We start from the raw sequence: 23,877 nt of genomic DNA on the forward strand, positions 1-23,877 counted from the left end.
CTTGTACCATTTTCTCTATGATTTTTCAAAGATATTTCACATTGGCTCTACAAGTGGCTCTTTGCATCTCATGTGTATACTACCCTAATGGATGAACAATTTTGAGATTGTACTTGCTAACATCACATAATACACACTATGCACTTGCACTTGGAGAGAAAAATGGGGGGTTGCTTGCAACAAAAGCATCCAAGGTTTTGACAATTAGTATGTTGGTATTAAGTTTCCCTACATGGCATGAAGTGGATGTTAGTTCATAATACATAGTCATTTTAGGGTACAAAAGGTAGGAGGTTATCTTAGGATTGTTTTAAAAACACTAAATAAAGAGTGTTATACATGTCCATGTGAGATGATTTGGTAATCTGGAGATCAAATAGCTACAACAATGTCTATTTGGACATTTTAGTTCTTCGATGCATTTTCTTCAACGAATTGTGCCAGTGAACGCCATCAATGTTGATGTGGGCTTTTGTCTAGTAATGGCCATTGTAATCTGCTCCATTCCCTCCATAGGATGCATATTGTTTGTTATCGATGGAAGCTGGTATGCTATATTATCATTGTACTAGGCTAGGATTTCCTCCACCCTATCTAGAACACTCTTATTTTGAGGCAAATGACATACGATTCAATTTCATGCTTCTAAAGACATTATGTACTCAATAACACTTGTAATTTGGGTATTGCCTTTGTTCACTCCTCTTCCACATCAGTGTGATTGGGATGGTCTTGTTTTTTGCCATTTCAAGGGTTGGTGAGCCTTTCACATTGATTGTTGCTTTTCCCCATGTTGTAAGGACTTCTTGTGAGGTCTATGATAGGGGGTGGTTGTGATGTAGACCCATCTCCTTGTTCAACAAGATAGTCTTGTGAAACCAAAGTATTTAGAATATACACTTGGCTAGACTCCTAAATACTCCCACAATGCATTGATGTACTTTGTATTCAACCATTCACATGGGGGATTGCAAGAACATATCTGGCCTTGCCAATGCAAATTTCCTCCTCCTATTAGCATCAAGAATTGATTGTTTGTACACCACACTATGGGTTTGGCAATGAGAGAGGCTATCAATGTATAGAACTCAGTCCTTGCTTCTGATGTTGCACTTGATGATGGGTTGAACCATTTCAGATGCAATCTATGCATATATATATATATATATATATATATACCTATGGGAATTCTTGGCCTCTAGGGGAGGGAGGTCTTTTGTCTAGATATTGCGTCCACAATAATCATGGGGGGTCATAGGAGGATGTGGCCTTATATAACCCCTTTCAGTTAGTGGAGCATTAAATGCATGTCACAGAAGAGAGAGAAAATGAGCGAGAGAGAGAGGGAGAGAGGGAAGGGCGTTGAATCATAGGCAAATATGAAGACAATAGTGACCCCCTTTTAGGCAAAAATAAATCAAACACCATCTCTCTTTCTCTCTCTCTCTCTCTAACTCCCTCTCTCTCTAACAAATACTTAAAAATTGAATGATTACCAGTAATTGCCAAATATTAATTCTAATATAATACTAATTAATAAGCACCAATTACGAATTCTAATTGCTAATTGCTAAGCATTTCTAATTGTTAAGTAGTTCTAATTACTAATTACTAATAAGATAATAATAATCAAACACTAATTACTACTGACTAATGAATAGCCCATGAATAGCAAGTTTTGATTGCTAAATAATTAGAATGAATAAAAAATCATTAAATTATTATCAAATTATTTCTTAATTATTAAATTACTCATAACTTACTTATTAATTACTAACTTATTGATTCATAACTTGATATTATTAAATTTATTATCAAATTATTACTAAATTTTAATTTTTGGTAGATTAATTAGTCACTTTTGGATTATTAAATTCTTATTTATTATGTTATTATTACCTTGATTATATAATTACCTATTTAACCACTTGTTTAATTAATTACTTATCTATTAATAATTAAGTTTTAAATTATTAAATACTTAATTACTTACTTATTAATTATTAATTTTTTATTAATATGTCTACTAATAAATTTGGTATTAATTAGTCATTTTTAAATAACTATCTTATTAATTATTAGCTTATTTATTAATGAATCAATAACTTAATTACAAAGATACTTATTTATTAACAAGTAACTTATATATTATTAATCACTTATTGGCCACCTTTCACCTTTCACTCTCTTTTATTCCTTCTCTTCCTACCTTTTCTCCATCATATGGGTTTGGTTCAAACACCTTTGTGTTGTGAAGGTGAGTTTTCAACCTCCTAATTTAATCTTCTAACCTCTATAAAATGGTAATTCATTTCATCAAAATTTTTATTTCTCATATACTTGTTCCAAATAAACACAAGTGTGAACTAAAGCATCCTATACACACCTAAACCACAAAAAGTACATACTTCAAAAAACACATTAGAAAATTTCTCACAGTAGTATTGCACTCGTTGCTCACAGAATCAAAACAAAATAGCATAGTTAAATCCAAATATAGTATATTAACCAAAATTGGATACAATATAGGGCTAGATGATAGCTCTCTTGCTTTTGTTGGGATTAGAATTGTAGCTTATTGGATTATACTTCAAATTGCACACCAAATTGTGATAAGATTTAGCTTCATGGTCTACTTTAAAAACTATTTTCAAATTCAATGTCATGACCAGAAACAATATAAAGTGTTATGTTCATGATGAATAAGTGGCTCAAATCCAATGCTGTCAAGTTAAAACACTCATGTGTAATGCAAAGCGAGATGGGTGTAAATTTTTGATATTGAGTTGTTGTACAACCAAAACATGGTCAATTGACCTAGACACAAGCAAAGGATAGAGGGTACTAGAGTTAGCACAATGTGTAATAACAAGATTCCCATAGATAATCTTCCATGAGGAATCACCAAAAGAGACAACATAACCTGCATCATCCAAGGTGCTAGTAGAGATAAGGCTCTTTGTGAGAGCCAATACATGATGTACATCATAAAGATTGAGCATGCTGCCTAAACCAATATGCAATTGGACATCCCCAATACCAACTATCTCCAATGCAAGGTCGTCATATTGCGATATGAGTGAAGCCACTCTTTATGGGGGGTCACATGAAAGGAAGCCCCTGAATCTATCAACCAACACTGATAGCACCTTGACAAACATAAGTACCAGGTTCAAGCCAAGAGATCAAATCAGCCTAAGATAGGGTAACTACATCCAATAAATATCAAGAGAGCATGTACAAGTCACAATGAGTCCCACTGTCTCATTGTAATAAGCTCAAGCTCAACAGCATTAAGCAAATGCTCTGTAGTACATCCAAGTGTCAAATGTGGCACAATACATAAAGCAGGATAGCTTCCATTGAAATAAAATTTGAATGATTGCAATAACTATCAAGATCGACGTATCTATCATCGAGTAGCTAATATCATATCCCCCAATAGAATAGCTCACCTAGGTAGGTTAAACTGAAATAACTATGTCATCAAAGGGTTCTTTGAACAGCCAAGTCAATATCACCTTTTCAAAGTTCACGAAAAACCCCATGTGCATAAGGGAATACCTACTACTAAGTTTCATGGCTAAATCCTTACTCAATGTGTTAAAAATATCTTCTTAAAGCTTAAACAATATGCAAATTTATGCAATAAATCTTGAGCTTTTTTTAGTGTGAAAAACATTGTCTAAAATTCGACCAAATTTTTAAGGTACCCGCACCACTAGTCTCTTTGGCTGAAGTAAGTAAAGCATCATCAATTCAATGGCATGGGATTGAAAATAAAAAGTAACACTGATGCATAGAGTGAACAAATGGAGGACTAATTCTCTATACTTAGGATGAGCTCTGAAAATTGGGAGTATATTAAGGTAGCTGACCAAGGAAGGTACTTATCTTGGTGTACCAAAAATAAAAGATGGACAAGTTCTTTAGTTTGAGGTAGCAAGGTCTAACAGTGGAGAGTTACGACTCTTGCTTTGTTACTCTTCTAAAAGATGCCCCTAAGATGACAATAACACAAGTAGCTCGTTTCTATTAGGGCTTGAATCTAGCACTAAGTGGGTAGCTAAAAGCCATGAAGCATTTTGATCGTTAGGATGCTATACTACGAGCTAGACTCCCTTCTTACATATAGATTCTAGACTACTCCACGCATTCTAAACCATGGATTTCCCTATCCAAAGAGAGAAAGAGTCAACCTTTAGATGAGAAATTGGAATTAGGGTCATCTCAACCTTTTCAACAATGCCTCCACTATTGCCAACCCAACAACTCTAATCCTAATCTTGTCAATGCCAATCAAGGAGCCAAACCCCATTGCTTCATGTGCAACCAACCAAGATACTTCAGAGTCTAGTGTCTTGCTTGGGTGAAGAATGCCAACACTAACCCTCCTCTTAACCCTCTAGTAAATGGAAATTTCAATAATCGAGGGTGAGGATGAGGGGCGGGTGGCAAAGCTTGTTTCTTGGCTAGGAAAGAAGAAGAAAACCTTGCCATTTATGGAGATTTGAAAAGAGGCACCATCCATGTAGCCCCATCAATAATTAAGAGGTTGGATGCCAATATATTGTCCTACAAGTGCCTACATGGCACCAAGGTAAATTCTTTCAAATTCTCATTGATTGTGGTGCTACTCACTCCTTCATATCTCCTAAGTGTATAAAGAAGCTATAGCTAGATTCCAAATGTGCTAGGAAACTGATAATCAAATTAGCAAATGGGAAAGAAGTCTATTCAATCCAAGCAATAGAAAATGTAGAACTACACTTAGGAAACCAACATGTAAAGGTAAAGTTTTGGGTTTTGTCCTTAGGATCTTATTACTATCTACTTGGTATGGTTTGAATGGTCCCTAATCATGCAAGTATCCACTGTAGTGGTGGGGAAGGAAAGATTACCGTTAACAACATCAAGGGAACTTTAGTCTAGGCTCATCATGGAAAAACATGAAAACCTAGACTATAGCTAGCAAAAAAAATCAGACTAATTAAGGGTATAAGTAAAAAGGATAACCCATTTATTTGATCAAGCTAAACAAGGTAGATCCACCCATAGACTCCAAATAACCTTCATGGCTTAGTGATTATGTCGATGTGTTTTCTAAAGACCTAGCAGGGCTACCTCCTGGCCATGCACTAGATCATGAGATTAAGCTGTCTCAGGAGCTAAACTAGTTGTAAAAAGGCCTTATAATATTCCTCAAGCATTAAAGGGTAGTTATTGTTCACTAAGTGTAGTTATTGTTCCTCTACTCTCCATGCCAACACTTGCTTGTCATGGCATTATAGGGTCTTTGGGTGCATATACCTCATTGAGGCCTTCTATAGCCATGATGGGATCAATGTGAAGCAAAGATTGTGGAAATTGCTCTACCAAGACACAATCTTCTTTTCAAAGAAGGTGCATTTACTTCATGGTGCATAGAGGTTATTCACCCTTAAGGTTTCAAGGGCCAATTTAATTATTTGCCAATGAAATCAAGACATCGAAAAAATTATTAGTCTAATTTTTAGTATTTAAAGACTAAAAATTAATATTTAATTATGGATAATGCTAGTAAAACCATTTGGAAAGGCTGTCACTTTTAAAAAATGCCCATGCAAGACTGAGAAATGTCTTTAGAGATCGGAGAGAGGCATTTTTAGTGCATTCAACCTACAAGAGAGAGGGAGGAGATGTTGTCGGTCTGATTTACACCCATTGGAGGACCTTTTGAGGCAGCCAAGGGTAGGAGAAGAGGCCTTGAGTGATTCTTATGTATGGATGTCTATTGGCCATTGTGTGATGCCCATCAATCACCAATTGTTCTATAATTCTCTAATATAAGTGATTATGAAAATGAACTCAAAGTTCTCTTTCCACATGCTAGATATTATTATCATCACTCCCCTTATGAAAGATTTCCACTTGGTTTTTGATTATTGAGATCTCTTTTTACTTTTTACTCGATGAGTCATAAAAACCTAGATTGTTAGGCATATAGTTCACTTAATTTTTTGAAACAAAGATATTAATTATTTTTTGCCTATCAAAACGATGACTAACCCTTAATCACCCATTTTTATTTTAAATTAATACTAACATTGAATGGTAAGCTTCATTTTCTAAGTGCTAACGATTGCAATTATCCTAGTGGGAATGATGAACACCATTGCAATCATTTAAATGCTTTTTGAATAGAATTGCATGTAAACCAATATATTGGCAACCACATCATCAATACAATGATATGCACTGAAGATCCACCATTTATGTATATATTATAATAATAACCTCAATTGTTGTCTTAAGATACTTCTAGCCTAATCATGTTGGTCTAGGATGTAAGCATGCTACACAAGGTGATACTATTTTCTAACATGTAATTTGTTCTAATCCTTAGCACATTGGTACAAGATATTGCACCAAGGTTCTAAAACTCTCTAATGTTTATTTTTTAAATAATCCTAAGTAGGTTGGTGCAAGGTGTAAGTGTAGTACAGCAATGTGCTACTAATCCTTAGTAGGTTGATGCAAGGTGTAAGCATGCTGCACCAAGGTGCTACTAATATCTTAATTTGTTTTATTCTAATTTTTATTCAATAACCTAAGATATCTTGAGTTATAAAGTTCCAAAAGGTTGGAAGTTGTTGCAAAGAGTTTGAATATATGGATGAATGATTAGTTCTTTCATAAATGACTTGGGGTCTCATTTATATTGTAGTGATAATGTAGTGATTAGGATATTATATGATTATATTGAACATATAATGTATTATTATTATATGGGTATATATACCTAAACACTAAATTATGCAAATGTGGAGTTATTTAAGAGTTTTTTGAGTATCATGGTTGGTGCTAAATGAAATAACAAACAATCTCGCATCGACCCTTTGTTGTGCAACTCACTTTGATATCACTCCTTAGAATATCGAAATATTGATGAAGAGACCATAGTGGGTGTTCAAGATGAAAACGAAGCTGAAGAAGCTATTTCTTCCTTTACAAAGTTGAACACTCTCAATTTATGAATGATGTAGTAGCAATATGTAATCCAATTTTCAACATAGGCCATGTCATCGTGGCCAACTTATTTTACTACTAGGAGGAGTGGAACAAGTTAGAAAACATGTTGGATGTAGAGAAAGTTGTTTTGGATTTGAAGGCCTTCATCCACTTTCATTTGAGAGTAAGATAGCAAGCATCTACATTTTTGCTGCTATTGGTCCTTCTATCTGCTTGCTCCATAGGACAATGCAGGTGAGGGAAGTTAGCAAAACAGATCCATAAGTTGGAGAAAAGGATTGATTCTAAGGGCTATGTCTAGGGCTATCCTCCTTAAACTTGGAGGCTATTGAGAGTTTCATGAGTTGCCCTAGTGCTGAGGGTGGACCATCGATGGGGTGATAGGGGTAGTCTACAATTCCAATTCATGAGTGGTTACCATATGTCTACTTTCAAAATCCAAACAAACAAGGTCAAGATCAAAGCATCATCCCTCACAAGGCAGTCCTCCCTTGTGCGGGACCAAGTTTGCACCTCCAATCTAACATTTGAAGGTCAATAGAGAACGACATGTACAATTGCAATGGCAAGTTGAAGTTGTTGCATTGGTCTACCACCCAAAAGACCAAATTCTTCCAATAAGGTGAAGTTGTTTGAGGTTGAGGAACAAGATATGAATGTTGGGGAGATTCTTCCCAATAAAAAGAAAAATGAGATATCCAAAGAACGTGACATTGCAAACTTGAAAGAATAAACAAGATTTAGGAAGAAGATATCTATGTTGGGGAGATTCTTCCCATTGGAAAGAAAATGAGCTATCCAAAGGACTTTTCCAAGTCTTCCAAGTGTTCTTATGCTCGGAAAGGATTTTGTTTTATTCAATTATATTCAGAAACTCATGTATCTTAGAGAGGACTTCTATAGAGGGATTGTTATACAAGCCTGTAAGGAGGATAGACTTTTTAGATGATTCCAATGATTTGTTTTTTTTCTTAGGGAAGAAAAAGAACAAGGAAAAACTAGATGAAATCCAACAAAATGTAAGGTTTATTTGTTCTTGAGATTTTCTCAATTAAGATTCATTTGCTCTAAATGTCTAATTTGTATATGTTTTGCTGTCATAGGCCTTATGTATGATGATCGCAATTTTCTAGCTCTATCTAGTTAAGACAACGTCCAAATTTGGGTTGCATCCTGTAGTTATATACTACATTGGAAATTCTTAATCTTGACATATTGAAGATGAACCACTATAAGTCCTCATACATGCCCATTGTTCCAATGTCTTCAAAAATTATTTTTTTTGAGTTGTAGTCTACTCTCAAATAGAAAAATATGGACAAAGTCATTCTTTTTGAAAAATATAGTGCCCTCGAATATTTGGCTATGCTCCAATCTTTTCACATTTAAGAATTGGCTAGTTTCTATGTTGTAATACTTGTGCTTTAGCTCCTAAGCCTATAAAGAATTCCTTGCTTTAAGGCTACAAGAGACGAAGTTATCTTATGCAATAAAGAAGAGGTTCATTTATTAGAGGACAAAGATCACGTGAGTGGAAATAGTAAAAAGAAGAGAAATTATTTGGTTGAGTTTTATGCAAAGTAATGGTGATGAAATCAGATTTATTATAAAAACTTTCATATGATTAAAAATGGGTCTCTTCTTCATCCAAAATGCCTCAACCTTGGTTCAAATCAAGCATAAGACTCTTGATTTGCATGGTTGTAGGTATATCCAACAAGGGAAACAAATACTCACGAAACACTTTAATGTGTCTTAATGAAGCTGCCAAAAGCCTATAATTTCAAAAGACACTTTGGCTCACGATCCATGGATATCTATGAATTGCATGCAATTGACACCTACATCCACCACATTAAGAAAATGTAGCTATTCATAAATGAATGTGAAAAGAGAGTGCTATTTTTTGTAGTTTCAAATAAGATAGTCATTTGTGAAAGTCTAACATGTATATGCAATCAATCAAACCACAATACATAAGTATGCAATCTATAGTTTCATACAACTATACAATTCATTTTTCCTTAAACACATCCTATAGAAAATAGAAAAAAATTTGATTGTACGAATATTTTCCATGTCCATTTTTTCCTTAGACACATTCTAGATATGCTTACAACCTTTTCTTAGACCTTAGCTTCTATGATAAATTAGATGCATGCTTTTCACAAATGTAAACATAAAGCATTTGCAATAGTAAACCCTAGTCGTCTCATAGATTGTGTCAATTTCTTTTCAACAATCTACATAGCACACAAAACAAAACCAAGCTAGTCTCCTTTGAAGGCTAGAGATAGCAATAAGTAAACCACAATAATACTTGAAGCAACTTACAATATCTTTCACAATTTGAGAATATATAGAATATTTTTCGAGAATTTGGGAAACATGCTTCTGAAAATAATACCACATCACATTCATCCAAGCGAATATGGCTTTCTCAAGGAAAGGAATGTTCTCCATAGTATATTGAATGTTCAGTTAGGGCTTGATCATACTAAGACTCTACTTAGGTGGTGGTCACGACTCCATTAGAATAGAAAAGACTTTTTATCACGTTAGTTGGCCTTTTCTCCACAAGTTCTCATTTACTTTAGGCTTTGGCCATCAAACAACACATCAAATATCTAGAATTAGCTACAATAGGGTTGCATGCATAACACTCAATCGGAGATTATATTATGAAATAGCTCATACTCACTTAGACAATGTATCCTCTTAGGGCACTTGTATTATTCACCATATGGACTCATCCAATGCTAGCTTTGTTGGTTAAAAATCTTGCCACACTGGTTTGATTCTTTTCAATGCCAAAGCAAAGATACTTAGACATGTGACTCTCTTTGCACCTCAAGGCTGAAAATATGGATATTGATAGAATAATGGTAGTGTAGTGTGGGGATAACTTGGGTTAGCCTTGGATCTTTGCATCAATGCATAAGAGTCCATTATCTTTACTTGGAGAGAGAGAGAGAGAGAGAGAGAGAGAGAGAGAGAGAGAGAGAGAGAGAGAGAGAGAGAGAGAGAGAGAGAGAGAGAGAGAGAGAGAGAGAGAGAGAGAGAGAGAGAGAGAGAAGTTTGGGTTGGAATGGTATGGTGATTTCCTGAATCCCCTTGTGCCATGAACAAAAACTTCGGGGTATCCCATTGGCATGAATATGGCTCGTAAAGATTTTTTGTGTTGAATGTCTTGCCACATCAAAGAGTAGTTCATCTATGGAAATCACGTGATTGGCTTTTTCATGTTCATCTCAAAGTAGGAGTCACATGGTGATGAACACTACAACTTTCTATTTTTTGCCTTGCTCCCTTGAAAAGTTGTTGGATAACCTAGTGCAACCCATTCATTTCATGCTATGCAAGAAATATGGTCCACGTGCTCTTAATTTGATGCATAACATTAGGCTTCAACAAAAAATCCCATTATGCTTTGGAAACTTTTGTGAGGTGTTAAAGGTATAGGTTTCATCTCAAGATTAATAATATGAATTATATGTGTATAAATAAAAATCTATGTAGTTATATCATATATACCGAGGTTAGGTTCATGTCTCCAACTAGCATGTTACTATACCTAGACACATGAGGAAGGCAACTTTTATTACATGTTAAGTGGAGTATAACTTTAAGGATATCTTTCTTGTAAGATATATATGGGTGGATATTACCATGTTTTTGGTTGAGGAGGTTGGGCTTTCACATGTTGTACCCAATTCAAACATCTTGGTGCTATATTTTTAATGACATAGGTCTCAAGACTTTGGATTGCTTTTAGCTCTCTCAATTAACTAACTCTTTGCAAGAGATCTTACCTCAATTCTTGATGTCCTTTTGATCCTAGAAATGCAAACTCTTTGCACATTGACTTTTAGATCATTTGATTGGCCAAAAATCCCATTTTCACCATAGACAACTCAAAATAATGCCAAGGTTGGGTTTGCAGGTAGTGCAAGATGTTGCAATTTGTGGCCAATATAGAACTACTCCTTCCATCACATACACCATTGTTTTAAATTCCTTAAAGGTATGGATTGATGTGGATCATACTAAAAGAATGGGTCGCACATCATTCTCAATCGCTAGAATATGATATTCATTTCCATTTGGTAGTATTAAGCATTTTTGCAACCAAAACACTTTGCTAAATACTCTTTCAATGAGGTTTATAAGCAAAATGGTTGAGGAAAATAGATCGACATGATTGAATAAGTAGACAATGTCATGTAGGGGTAGTGAAGCTAAGGCAACAAGGCAAATTGCTTCAATTATGAAAGTAAATATTCTCTACTAGAGTAAAGTTTTTGTTTGGAGCACTTTGATAGATGAACTTTCTAGAGGAGAATATGTTGCAATGTTGCAAGATCTCCTTGAGGATAAATGCTTTTTACACCACATTTGATGAAACTCCTCACTAGTTTACTACTTATTGTCTAGCATGCGACTTCTTTCATATGGTAAACTTGAGGTTTCTTATACATTTTGTAAGTCATCAATATTTACAAGAAAGAAAAAGAGAGGAAAATAATCTTGTTCATTTTAGGGTATGCCTCTTTCTAGTTGAGGGGATTATTAAGATGAAGGTTGAAGTATGTTAGCAAATGGTCACACGTAGTCAATGAATGTGGCTCTTAAGTGTTTATGAAGTGAGCCTTGAGCTTAAGCCATCTCACCTACTTATGCTACCATGGCCTAGAGAATATATGTTGTTAAGCTCCTAAAGGCAATCACATCGTGTGATTGACATTTCTTATAAAATGTATGGGCTAGTGTGGTGATACCCATCTTGAAGGCAAGGAGCAAACATTCTCATAGCTTGTGATAGATCTCTTTATGTATATGTGTCACCATTTCTCACATTTTTAGTAGTGAATTCGGTGGCCCAATAAACAACAATCACATTGCTTTTCGTAAATCTAATCATTTGTCTTTATCACCATTACTTTGGCAATTTTAGATATGAATTTGATGGCCCAATAAACATTTTGTTATGTGGTCGTAGTTATTCTCCTTTTACTTGTGATTTAAGAAAATGAAACATGATACTTGACATAGAGCTTAACACTAAGAAATTTCACTATACTTTGTTGTATATCTTAAAATTTCTACATATACAATGCTCTCAAGTTTATACACCACAAGAATGAGCTTATCCATTTACTTTTCACCTTTTATACATAGGGTTTTGAGTTTGGGCTTACACTCAAGTTAGGCGTCAATCCCTCCTTTTGCCGATCTTTCTACTTCATGCATACATATTTGGATTATGATGGTTTCTTTGAAAGTGAACGGGAGTGCCCATGCCCTTGTCGAGTTGTTGTGGGTCTTTTGCATGGGTGTCATGCCCATCTCTCAAAATACTATTACAAGTACATTAACAGAAAGTTATTACATGTCTTGTGCTTTTGCTGAATTCATAGTTTTGAAGACAATTCTTGACACAAAAAAAAGTATCCACATTATTAAAACTCTAATAAAACATGAAATAAACATGTTATTAAATTTAAACAACATAAAAATTTTGATAAGGCATCAATCCCTCCTTTTCAATTCTTAGCAAATATTTCTACTTCATGTATACATATTTGGATTACGATGGTCTCTTCTTCGAAAGTGAATGGGAGCTAGTGCCCATGCCCTTGTCGAAGCTACAAGTCTTTCTTTCAAGCATCAAATATTACAACTTGCATGGATGCTACACCCATCTCTCAAAATATTATTACAAATACATTAATAGAAAATTGTAACATGCCTTACGGCTTTTGCCGAATTCATGGATAAAATTCTTGACAAAATCTTTTAGTATCCACATGATTAAAACTCTAATAAAATATGAAATAAACATGTTATTAAGTTCAAACAACATAAAAACTTTGATAAAACATGAAATATATTACTAAGTCCAAACAAGGAATAACACTGAGTTTCAATTGTTGTGACCTTAAGCACAACAATACTCGATTAAAAACTCTTCTTTAGAGTTTCACTCATTTGCAATATATAAGAATAAACATCATTGCCAAATTTTCAAATGTTTGTGTAATTCTTTAATCTATCGTATTTACCACCATTATATCTTTTAAATGTGAACTTGGTGGCCCAACAAATAGTCATTTTTCATATGAAGGAAGCTATTTTCTTTTTTACTTGTGATCCATGAGAATGAGACATGTATTTGATTCATGCTTTGCAACTAAGAAATGACCATTTGAGCACTTTTGCATTATTTTACACCTTCTATTAATATATGTTTTCTTATATCTATCGCGACAACCCACACTTTTTCAAACAAAATCTTTAAGTATAATCAAAACTCTCGTAAAACATGGCAATTTACTCAAAATCTTTAAGTATCATTATCAAAACTCTCATAAAACATAGCATATATATTTTAATGATTTTACTCAAGAAACAAAATGTTTCAATGGTTGTGAAAGTTAATATAACAATGCTCAATCAAACTCTTCTTTAGAATATGTCTAATGTAGCATTTATTTTGTTTGCATAAATAAATACACCCCAATTTTTTATTATTTATCATTATTTAACCTAGCTTTTAAATTCACTTTTAGGGATCACATTTTACAAAATTGATTCTCAAAATCTTACTACTATATTATCTTGGTTATAAGTTCGAAAAGACTTGAACCTCCAAAGAGCTTCCTGAACCTACCCCCAAGGCCCGAACCCCTTTCTCCCCTCCCCCCTCCCCCCCTTTTTTCAATTAAAACCCTTCTCTCTCACATTTAATTCTCTTTTCCCCTCCCCTTTCTAATCAAACACGCCCTCTTATACACATGTAGGCTCTCTCTCTCTCTCTCTCTCTCTCTCTCTCTCTCTCTCTCTCTCTCTCTCTCTCTCTCTCTCTCTCTCTCTCTCTCTCTCTCTCTCTCTATTAAATCAAACTTTTCACAAGCGTCTCTTTCTCCCCCTTTTGAAATCTCTCTCTCTCTCTCTCTCTCTCTCTCTCTCTCTCTCTCTCTCTCTCTCTCTCTATGTTAGATTAAAATTTTTAATTTAAATGTTCCTCCTTTTTTATTTCTCTTTTAATTAAATATTTTTCAAAGCTGTTTCAAATTTTACTTTTCTTTTAATCAAATAATCTTAAAACTATTTTATAATTTAATTTTTCACATACTTTGAGAGAGAGAGAGAGAGAGAGAGAGAGAGAGAGAGAGAGAGAGAGAGAGAGAGAGAGAGAGAGAGAGAGAGAGAGAGAGAGAGAGGCAACACACACACACACACACACACACACACACACACACACAGATAGAGAGGCAAAAGAAGAAGAAGAAGAGAGAATATAAACACAAAGAGAGAAGATAAAATTTAAAAGAGAATAAAAAATTCAAAGAGTGAAGAAAAAATAAAAAAGAAAAAATGAGAGAGAGAGAGAGAGAATAAGGAGAAGAGAAAATGAACTAAAATATAAGGCAAAGAGAGAGGGGGGAATGGAGAGAGAAGATAAGAGGGGGCGGGAGAGAGAGAGAGAGAGAGAGAGAGAGAGAGAGAGAGAGAGAGAGAGAGAGAGAGAGAGAGAGAGAGAGAGAGAGAGAACAAGGAGAATAGAAAAAATGAATTAAAATATAAGGCAAAGAGAGGGGGGAATGGAGAGAGAAGCTAGAGGGGGCTGAACACACAGAGAGAGAGAGAGAGAGAGAGAGAGAGAGAGAGAGAGAGAGAGAGAGAGAGAGAGAGAGAGAGAGAGAGAGAGAGAGAGAGAGAGAGAACAAGAAGAGAGAAAATGAACTAAAATATATGGCAAAGAGAGAGGGGGAATGGAGAGAGAAGCTAGAGGGGGCGGAACACACAGAGAGAGAGAGAGAGAGAGAGAGAGAGAGAGAGAAAAGAAAACGAAAAAACGAAAAAAGAGTAGAGGTAGAGAAGGAAAAGAGATGAGAGGGGGGAGAAGAAAAGGGGGAGACAGAGAGAGGTCTCTCTCTCCCTTTTTAAACAGTTCTCTCTCTCTCTCTCTCTCTCTCTTCTCTCTCTCTCTCTCTATGAATTAGATTAAACTTTTCTCCCTTTTCTATTTTCATTATTTTTTTTGAAAATCTTCTTATTTTTCCATTTAAGTAAATATTTTTAATTTAATTTTTTAAAAACAATTTTTCATATACTTTGAGAGAGAGAGAGAGAGAGAGAGAGAATAAGAAAAAAACGAAAAAAGAGATGAGGAAGAAGGAAACCAGAGGAGAGAGGGGGGAGAAGAAAAGAGGGAAGAGAAATGAAATGAAATGATATATTAATGCCTACAAAAGGCCAAAATGACCTACGAGACCATGAATTACAATCATGTATATGATGGTACGACTATCTGGGCAAAATATGTAGCACAAAGCAAAATAAGAAACAAAACTATGGATATGTGTAAAACATAGAGCTCTTACTAATACCAATGAGGTCTAGATGGTACAATCTCATGTGGGTATGGAGGGTCTAGCCCTAGTTCGAGCAATAACCCCCCTGTAGAGAGAGAGAGAGAGAGAGAGAGAGAGAGAGAGAGAGAGAGAGAGAGAGAGAGAGAGAGAGAGAGAGAGAGAGAGAGAGAGAGAGCACAAAGGGAGAGAATTATCGAGAAGAAATATGATATTTAAAAGAGAGAATAAAAAGGGAAAAACAGGAGAAAGAAGAAGAGAGAATTATAAAAATAGGAAAGATAAAATTTAAGAGAAGAAAAAAAGTAAAAGAGAGTGAAGAGAGAGAGAGAGAGAGAGAGAGAGAGAGAGAGAGAAGAAGAAAAAAAAAAACAGGAAAAAAGAGAAGAAAAAGAGAGGAGGGGGAGAAGAAAAGGAGAGAGAATTTTATGTTTGATGTAAGAAAGAAAGAGAGAACAAGGAGATCAAAAGATAATAAACTAAAAATAAAAGGCAAAGAGAGAGAAAATTTTTAGACAAGGAATTGGAGAGTGAAAATTAAAAATAGAGATGAAAAAGATGAGAATAAGAGAAAAAATAGATTGTCAATTGAAGTTGCCATGCAATAACACTTCGCTTGCTGCTTCGTGGCAATGAAGCAGCCTGGTGTTTTACACGTGGCGTAACACTAGTAAAATATTATAAAATTAGTGAAGGGAAAAAACTGGATAATCTCTTTGGTCGCTTCAAATGATATGGCATGATTTTTCTCATTGACATGGTTTATTTTAGTGAAAGTGAAGTTTATGGAGATGATATAGTATGAACTATTAAAAGAGGTTAACACCACCACAAATAATGGTATATTCTTGTCTAATTTGATCTCACATCTATCAAACTAAACGTAAAACTAATAGGTCCATCACAAGGATAACCAATTGACGCATCAAATATAGAAATGACCAATTTTTTGCCTTAACAATGGCCAATGCAATCAAATTTAGGTTGCATCACAATAGGCTTCTTGACCGCCACATTTGACTTGCATGTCTACAATTTGGACATCATGAGTATTTTCGTCCATACAAATCCACTTGCCTTTCATAATAATCAACAATGGATTGGAGGGAACCAACTTGAATGTATTAATATTGGTCATGTAGAATACTAAACATCAAGATTACATGGCATAATGAATGATCCTTGCTAAATTAGTGTCGTAAAGCTAAGTTGAAGCATCATAATAATTTTTCTAATGCATGTACTTGTGAAACACTTTTTTCAAGAACCTAGAGGCCTTATTACAAACACTTTTGACATCAAGTATGACACCTAAACAAGGCCTAATTATTTTAAATTAGACTAACACGAGACATACATATACAAACCCACAAATCAAGTCTTAAACGAGTCCCTTTTTGCATATGCTACTCAACCAATCACCTAGTGCTCTATAACATTGATGAATGAATGAGGAGGGAGCAACCTATAAATAGAAAGAAATGGTTACTAGGACCAATGTTGATCAAATTACAGCCTTTCAATATCATTTTTAAATATGCAATTAGGGCCGCGGTCACAATGGTAGGCAATCATGTCTATGTCAAGGGGTCTATAACCTTGGTCAAACCTCATTGCCTATGTGTCTATAAGAGTGGAGTGTACAACTATCGGATATCATCACAACCATCTTCTTTCACTAGAAATACTCAAAAGTGTCTACCTTGGAGCTATCCAATCCATTATCATATCTTGCTCTAAGAGCAAACACACTAGTTCACGTATAAAATACACATATGCCAAAAGTCTCATCTCATTACATAAAATTAAATCACCTAGTAAAATTTTCAATAGCCTAGAGCCCTTATTACCAACTTTGTAGCATCAAATATGCACATCTACATAAGAGTTAAGTGACCTAGATTAACATGAGAGATGCATGCCCATCTAGACCAAGTTTTTTTGTAAGTACTATCCTTTTTTGGATATATAAGTATGCCCATTGCCTACTCCATGTAATAGAACATGTTCAAGGTCCATATCCAACTCATTGGTAAATGTAGGCTTCCATTGCTTCAATCTACATAAAAATGAATACTTTTCTTTTGCCAAGGAGTTTCAAAAGGATACAAAAAGGACATAAATTGCAAGGAAACCAACCTTCGCAAAAGCTACAGCTAAAAACATGACACAGAGAAACAAATGAGTTTATTTTTTAAAAAAGAAATAGCTATAAAATTTTATTAGATTTAGTAAAAAAAGCTACAAATTGATATGGCTCAAATACAAATGTTTTGTTTACATATTTGAATCAAGAATAATTTGCATCAAATATGATTAATGCCATGCACAAATTCAATCCAAAATGTATTAACACTTATAATAAAATCCATTGGTTGCAAATGGAACATTGGTAAGAAGCCTTTACACAAGAAATATGTCATTCTACATGCTAGTGAACCTTAAAGGTAATACTCCCATCAATTGCACTAGGTGCTCCTTCACAAATAATAGCTGCTATGCATTCGAGACATTAATCCCTCAAGGCAACACACCAACTTACCAAACAAAGGCAATAAAATGGTTAGAGCCCACCATTGCACCATATGAACTAAAAAGTGGACCTAAGGTAAGCTGTGGAGCCACATGAACTTTTGTCACTTGATAAATTGATTAAGCAAACAATAGGCTCATTAAAAGGTAACCTATTCATGTACACAAACAAAAATGTCTAGCTTTCGCAATGTGTGTAAAGAACCTTTCAACCTAAAGTGAAGCCCTAGGGTATAACATGACACCCCCAAAAGCAAAACACATCCCACCCTAATGGAGTGACAATATTGCATAAAGGATGCATCCATTTTAGCCATTTAAAGTTGACACAAAATCTCATGTATTATGCGAGCTTAATGTGAGTGAAACAATTGAGCCATGTAAAACTTTTAATATTTTGGATTTTGTATTAAACAATGCATGCTTGAGTACCACTCTATTGGCCCCTTGTCGTCACTCTTTTGTGAGCCTTTCATTCAATGAAGTCTAGTCGATAAAAATGTGAAAATGCCTGAAATTTACTTACGTGAGCACCATATGATGTGTATAATTCGATTATTAAAAAAGTTGGAGCATGCAGCAATTGGGAAGAATAAAAGATATTAGGGGGGACTCTTAGACAACACACTACCTACCCTAACTGCCTTGGCAAAATGTGTGCCACCGTGTTCTTAGATAACAGGTCAGATAGAGGATCAATTTGATCTTTCTTGCGAACATATGGGCTGGCATGCATGCATTGTTTTCCCATAAATGGAATTTGCCTCCTCAAAAACGCCCAAGAATATCGGACCCCAAAACGTTCACTTTGGCCGACTGACACGGAAGAACGCTTGGAAGTGTTCATCTTCAATTTGATTGCTTTCTTAAATGTGAAATTTGAGCAAAGCACAACGCCGCACAGCGCATAGTATAGTGCCGTGCCGAGGCCAAGGCTTAGGCTTTTAAAGACACCACAAGGAAGAATAAATTCTGTTGTGGTGAAATGAGAACAGGAAAGGGGGCGCACTAGCTCAGCTGCTCATCACTGCTGGAAGCCTTGTCATGATATGTTGTAGGGAACTCTAAACCAGAGCCTAGGTGGCGAACGAACGTCGGGCAGGGCCATGTCACAAGATTTGGTCCCAGAACCTGCACCAAACGCATGAACTGCTTCTTCATCCTCAATCACAAAGAAGAACAGAACAAAACACATGAACAGAGCATACAAGGAAAAGAAAGGTCATCTTTTAACACGATCAATCTTTTCTTGCACATGCAAATGCAGAAGGCAAGCATATTCATGATTACTACTTTTGCTCCTACGGTACCAAATCCCTCAGCACTCCAACAAGGTCACAGTCTCCTCTTTTGATGACAGCAACAATCCTACAAAACTGGTGACTTTCTTGCACAATAAATTCAAAGGTAAATATTGCAGGGTGATTATTTTTGCTGCAATGGTATCGAATCAAGCATTTTACCGAGATTCCCTCTATTGATGTAAGCAGCAATCCCACTACAATTTCTGTTCCTGCACTAACGTTGAGACTTATACAGGCTGTTGGGTCTTTTACATCATTACCTTTGGTGGCTGGCCCCTTCTGTTCTAGGTGCATGAACAAAAATGGAGGAGCCATATCAGCCAACAGTTCCAAAAGAAAATGCAATCAAACTGATACCTAGGAAATGGTGAAGAGAAATCAAGGGCAGAGGTGGAGAGAGTAACAATTTTAATAGGAACAGCAACCGACAAAACCTGTGTTGCTTTACTTGGTCTAAGCATGCACCGTTAATATAGCCTCTTCTTTCCAGATATTCTCGGGAATTTCTTCCTTTAAGGTAGATTCTCAATAAGCTTGCACGCTTGAATTTTAATACACACATTATTATTTCATACTTGTGCATACCTATCATACTTACCTGATATCTAGTGAGTAGTACGCGTGCAGCCTGCAATCCCTAGCAAGGCAATATGATATGTGCCCTCTAGGGCCACAAGATGAAAGATTAGATTCATACACAAAAAGATTAGAATGTCAATAGGCAACAACGCAGGACAACACGCAGCTATGGATATTCAAACTATGTCTATGACCAAGCACTTCTGATAAACCAAGCAATGCCCCCATGCAAACCCTGATTCTTCAATCACCAATGCATGCTCTTCAAACTCAGCGCAGCTTTTGTGAGAGCAACGAAAGTGGAACGTAGAGAAGAAAGAACAGAGATGAAATACAAAAGAACAGAAGATACACTAATCTCAAGACACGGATACAAGGCTGCACACAATCAGCCCCTGCACTCTGCGGAGTTGCAACAGTCAGGACGCCAGACCGATGGCTAAAATGGAGGGAATGTAGATGGCTAGAAAGATGATCAAAGAATGAAGTGAGAGGCATGGATTGGGGCAGCCTTAAATAGGTGATGGAGCCAAGAAAAGGTCGACCTGCTAAAATGCCAAAAGGTAGCACCAACATCAGGCCACCCAAGATGAGGACAAATGCGCCCAGCTACTCAATGCAGTGCGCACAGGCTAAAACAACTAGTGGATGAAATGGAGAAGAAACCCTAATCTCAATCTATGTGCCTGAAATGGATAAGAATGGCACAAGGATAGACAGATTGAGACAATGACAAAGCTCGTCTCAATCTGTCTATCCTCGTATGACTCAAACTAAGGCTCACAAGCAGAAGTGTGCACAGCAAAAGACAATAGAATAACATGTCAAGTAACACCCTCGCTCAGGTCCTGGCTGAAGGGTAGAAGCAAAAAATCAATGGAAGATCAGGCCATTTATATGTCATGAAGCCCATCGATGTAAGATGTCCAACCAAGGAGTATAGGCCCCCCTCTAAATAAAAAGATGCTGCTAGGGGTGGCTAAAACAAGCCAATGCAAGTGGAGAGGCCTCAAATGGGTCACACCGAATGTAGACAGTCGAGAATGGATGAGCCAAATCTTTGATCCAACAGGAAGAAGATAGCCAAAGCTATTGAGGGACTCTACAGCACTCCTGCCAAAGGCAAACATCAAGGATCAGAAAGCACAGCATGTGCATGCTAGTGGCAAGGAAGGGTGGCTCAGAGAAGAAGAAAAGAAAGTTGTTGCATTATGTAAAAGCCCTTGGGCCTCAAACGAAGTGCATTCTTAAAAGAGCTCCTCCTGATCTTGCGAAAATTGATAGTAGGGCTAAGGGATCCCCAGCCTCATCAAGGAGGTGATGGGGGGTGGTTAGGAAACTCTGGAATGGATGGAAGCTTAATGGGTGAAGTAATGGGGAGATGCCAAGAGCCTGCACAAAGAAGGGGATGGTTAGGAAGTTGTGAAATGGATGGAAGCCTAATGGGTGAGGTAGTGGGAAGATGCCAAGGACCTTGCACAAAGAAGGGGAATGGAGCCGATAAAGCCCACGCTTCTAACAAACTATCCAAAGAATAGCTCGAGGTAGCATCCTCTATAAAGACAACCTACTTTGTAAAGCAACCCAATACCCTAAAATGTACATGGGCATAGTCTAAGAAGAGATGGAAGCCCAAATCCAGAACATGGAAGCCTCCACTGTAAAATTTGAAGGACAACTAGGTACAATGGACATCGGTGCCAATACCACTGATAGGGATAGATAAAATGTCACCTACAATGATTGTATCCTCCTTGAAATGGAGATGCTACAGCCAATCACACTTAGGAGTCATGTGACTCACACAACTCCTAACTTTAAGTTAAGGCCTCTCTAAAGACAAGATAGCCAAAGAAGAGTCCTCCACCTAATGGATATGAAGGAAAACTGAATCGGTCATAACAGACGCAGAAAATGTGGATGAAGATGAAGGCTCCTTCACTCCATCCTTCACACCAGGACAAACGTGAGGATACTTCTTTCCGCACTTATCCTCAAAATCCAAGGTGTTCCCACAATGGAGACACTTGGGAACCCCTTACGCTTCTCCTCTTTGTTTAGAATGAAAGTTAGAAGAAGAACTTTGATTTAACTCTTTCTTCTTCTGCTTGTTTTTTTGTCCTTCTAGTGATGACATGTCAGCTACAAAAGCATGGGTAAAGGATCATGTCCTGATGTAGCGCATCTTGCTCAAGTACCATGGGGGATTAACTCCTCCCATGAGATGTCTCAAACACGAGAAGAAGTGAGAAAACAAATGTAGAAGACATTGGACTTCAAGGACACTAGATATGTGACAACAAAGTCACAATTAGGTCTTCCAAGGCAACATGCTTACCAAGGGATGTAAGCTTATCCTGAATCTCTTGATTACCGTACGAGATAGAAAACTCTCGAGTCCGGTTCCTAGAATCAATAAGATTATTGTCTGAATCTGATGATTTGCATTGTGATGTAATCCTTAATGGTCAAGGAATCTGCAACAAAAAGTTGTTGAAGCTTGATCTCAAGGGTAATCTTGTGGGCAAAGGTTTGGATTTGATAAAGAGATAGCAAGTCTAGACCTTAGAGGCATTGTAAGTGAACAAGAAATAAATCTGCTCATGAGGATGACCAGGCTCCAAATTTGTGGGCCCCACCATGTTGTTGACACCAACATAAACCCAATCTACAAATCCACTATATGACAAGGAGTAGGGAGGGTGATTGAGCTTAACTTGCTCTAGGAGTTGGGAAGAACGAGCACATGAACAAGTGGTGCCATGAAGGTGATCCACGAAATAAGGATATGGATGATAAATAAAGATGGAAAAGATGAAGGGATGGGTGGATGAAAGTGTGCCGGTCATGACTTGCAACTCAATCTGTGTCATGCTCTTTGGGATCATCATATTGATCCATGTGATCTGCTCAATCAAGAACCTCTCCATATTGATCCTCCTGATCTTGGCAGTGTTTACAACAATTCTCACCGTCACAGTGGTAAAAAACCCCTATCTTCATGATTTCAATCATCCCATTGGCAGTCCTTATGATCTCTTTGGGAGACCCTCCCCATCTGACCTTGCCAACTGTACCGGTCCGCAATGTGTATCCTTCAAAAAACCTGCAAAAAAGCAAATATGTTGTGTTGGATGTAAACAACCTGCTAAATGAGTAAAAGGACTATTAGGAAGGCTAAGACAGCTTGCATTTTTTATAAGGGATGCCTTTTGTAAGCTGCATTTTGGGGGGAGAACCTGCAGAATGGTGAAACCAACCTGCAAAATGATAAAAAACCAACCATTTGTTCCTAAAGAGTACTTGTGTTTTGATAACCCCAGGACTAGCAATAGCAACAAAGGCATCCAGAACAGCCTGGCTGTAGGGAATCTCCATGTAGCAAATCAATGTTAGAATTTGCCAATTCTGGGCAGTGCCCAATGTAATTCCTGTGGTGTGGACACTTATTGAAGTGTCAATGTAAGGTGTGTACACCTAGTTGCTTAGAACATTAAAGTAGTGACACCACACTCTAGACTAAATAGACCTGAGGACTTGATGTTACAGCTTACCTATTCAATCGATTCATCAATTGGATCGTCGAGCTCCCGCCATCGCGTTGCATTGCTGCCCCCCGTCTCTGTTTGAACTGCCGCCACGCCAGTCCTCCCCTCCCCCCGCCTGTGCCAATTTCTGCTGCCCCCCCCCCGGGGCCCTCAACCGTGCCATCACTACAAATGTCTGCCTGGGCTTGCTCCCCGCCCCCTGCCCGCTTGCCCTGGGCCTGCCTCCGCATTGGCACAGTGCAAATCCATGGAGGCAGTCCTCATGGGCCGAGAGATCTCCATGGTTTGACTCACCTCTGCCTCCACAAAGGGGATCATCTATATGGTTCCCTAGTATAGCGGCTTGACAGTGGAGACATTTGCACTCCACAACAGGTTTCTCAGACACCCAGCCACCTTACTATTCCCCGGACTAGCAGTAGCGTACCGCCAGTTAGTAGAGGACTTTGGACGGCTCTTCGGCACAGTTCTTCCTGCCTCCTTCGCGGATGCAGTGACAGCTGTAGGAGTCCCAAAGGTACAAGTGGC

At 36.9% G+C, this 23,877-nt stretch overlaps 1 protein-coding gene across 6 annotated transcripts in view; it reads right to left on the reverse strand.

Annotated features, from left to right (window-relative positions):
* Positions 1-17,207: 17,207 nt before the first annotated feature.
* Positions 17,208-23,877, reverse strand: part of LOC148041799 (DHHC-type zinc finger family protein) — a 98,471-nt gene continuing 91,801 nt past the window's right edge. For 5 of the 6 annotated variants that reach the window (XR_015691547.1, XM_087682527.1, XM_087682513.1 and 2 more), the window contains one exon: positions 18,411-19,049. Coding sequence is in view for 5 of the 6 variants with exons in the window: in XM_087682527.1 (XP_087538653.1) it covers positions 18,927-19,049 (123 nt within the window). In the remaining variant the exon portion in view is untranslated. Of the gene's footprint in view, positions 17,543-18,410; positions 19,050-23,877 lie in introns of those variants that run through there. The other variant, XM_087682542.1, reaches the window with a different exon arrangement.

Source organism: Lygodium microphyllum, chromosome 1 (genome assembly GCF_053477565.2).
Source record: "Lygodium microphyllum isolate KBCC chromosome 1, Lygodium_microphyllum_v1.1.10, whole genome shotgun sequence".
Classification (NCBI taxonomy): domain Eukaryota; kingdom Viridiplantae; phylum Streptophyta; class Polypodiopsida; order Schizaeales; family Lygodiaceae; genus Lygodium; species Lygodium microphyllum.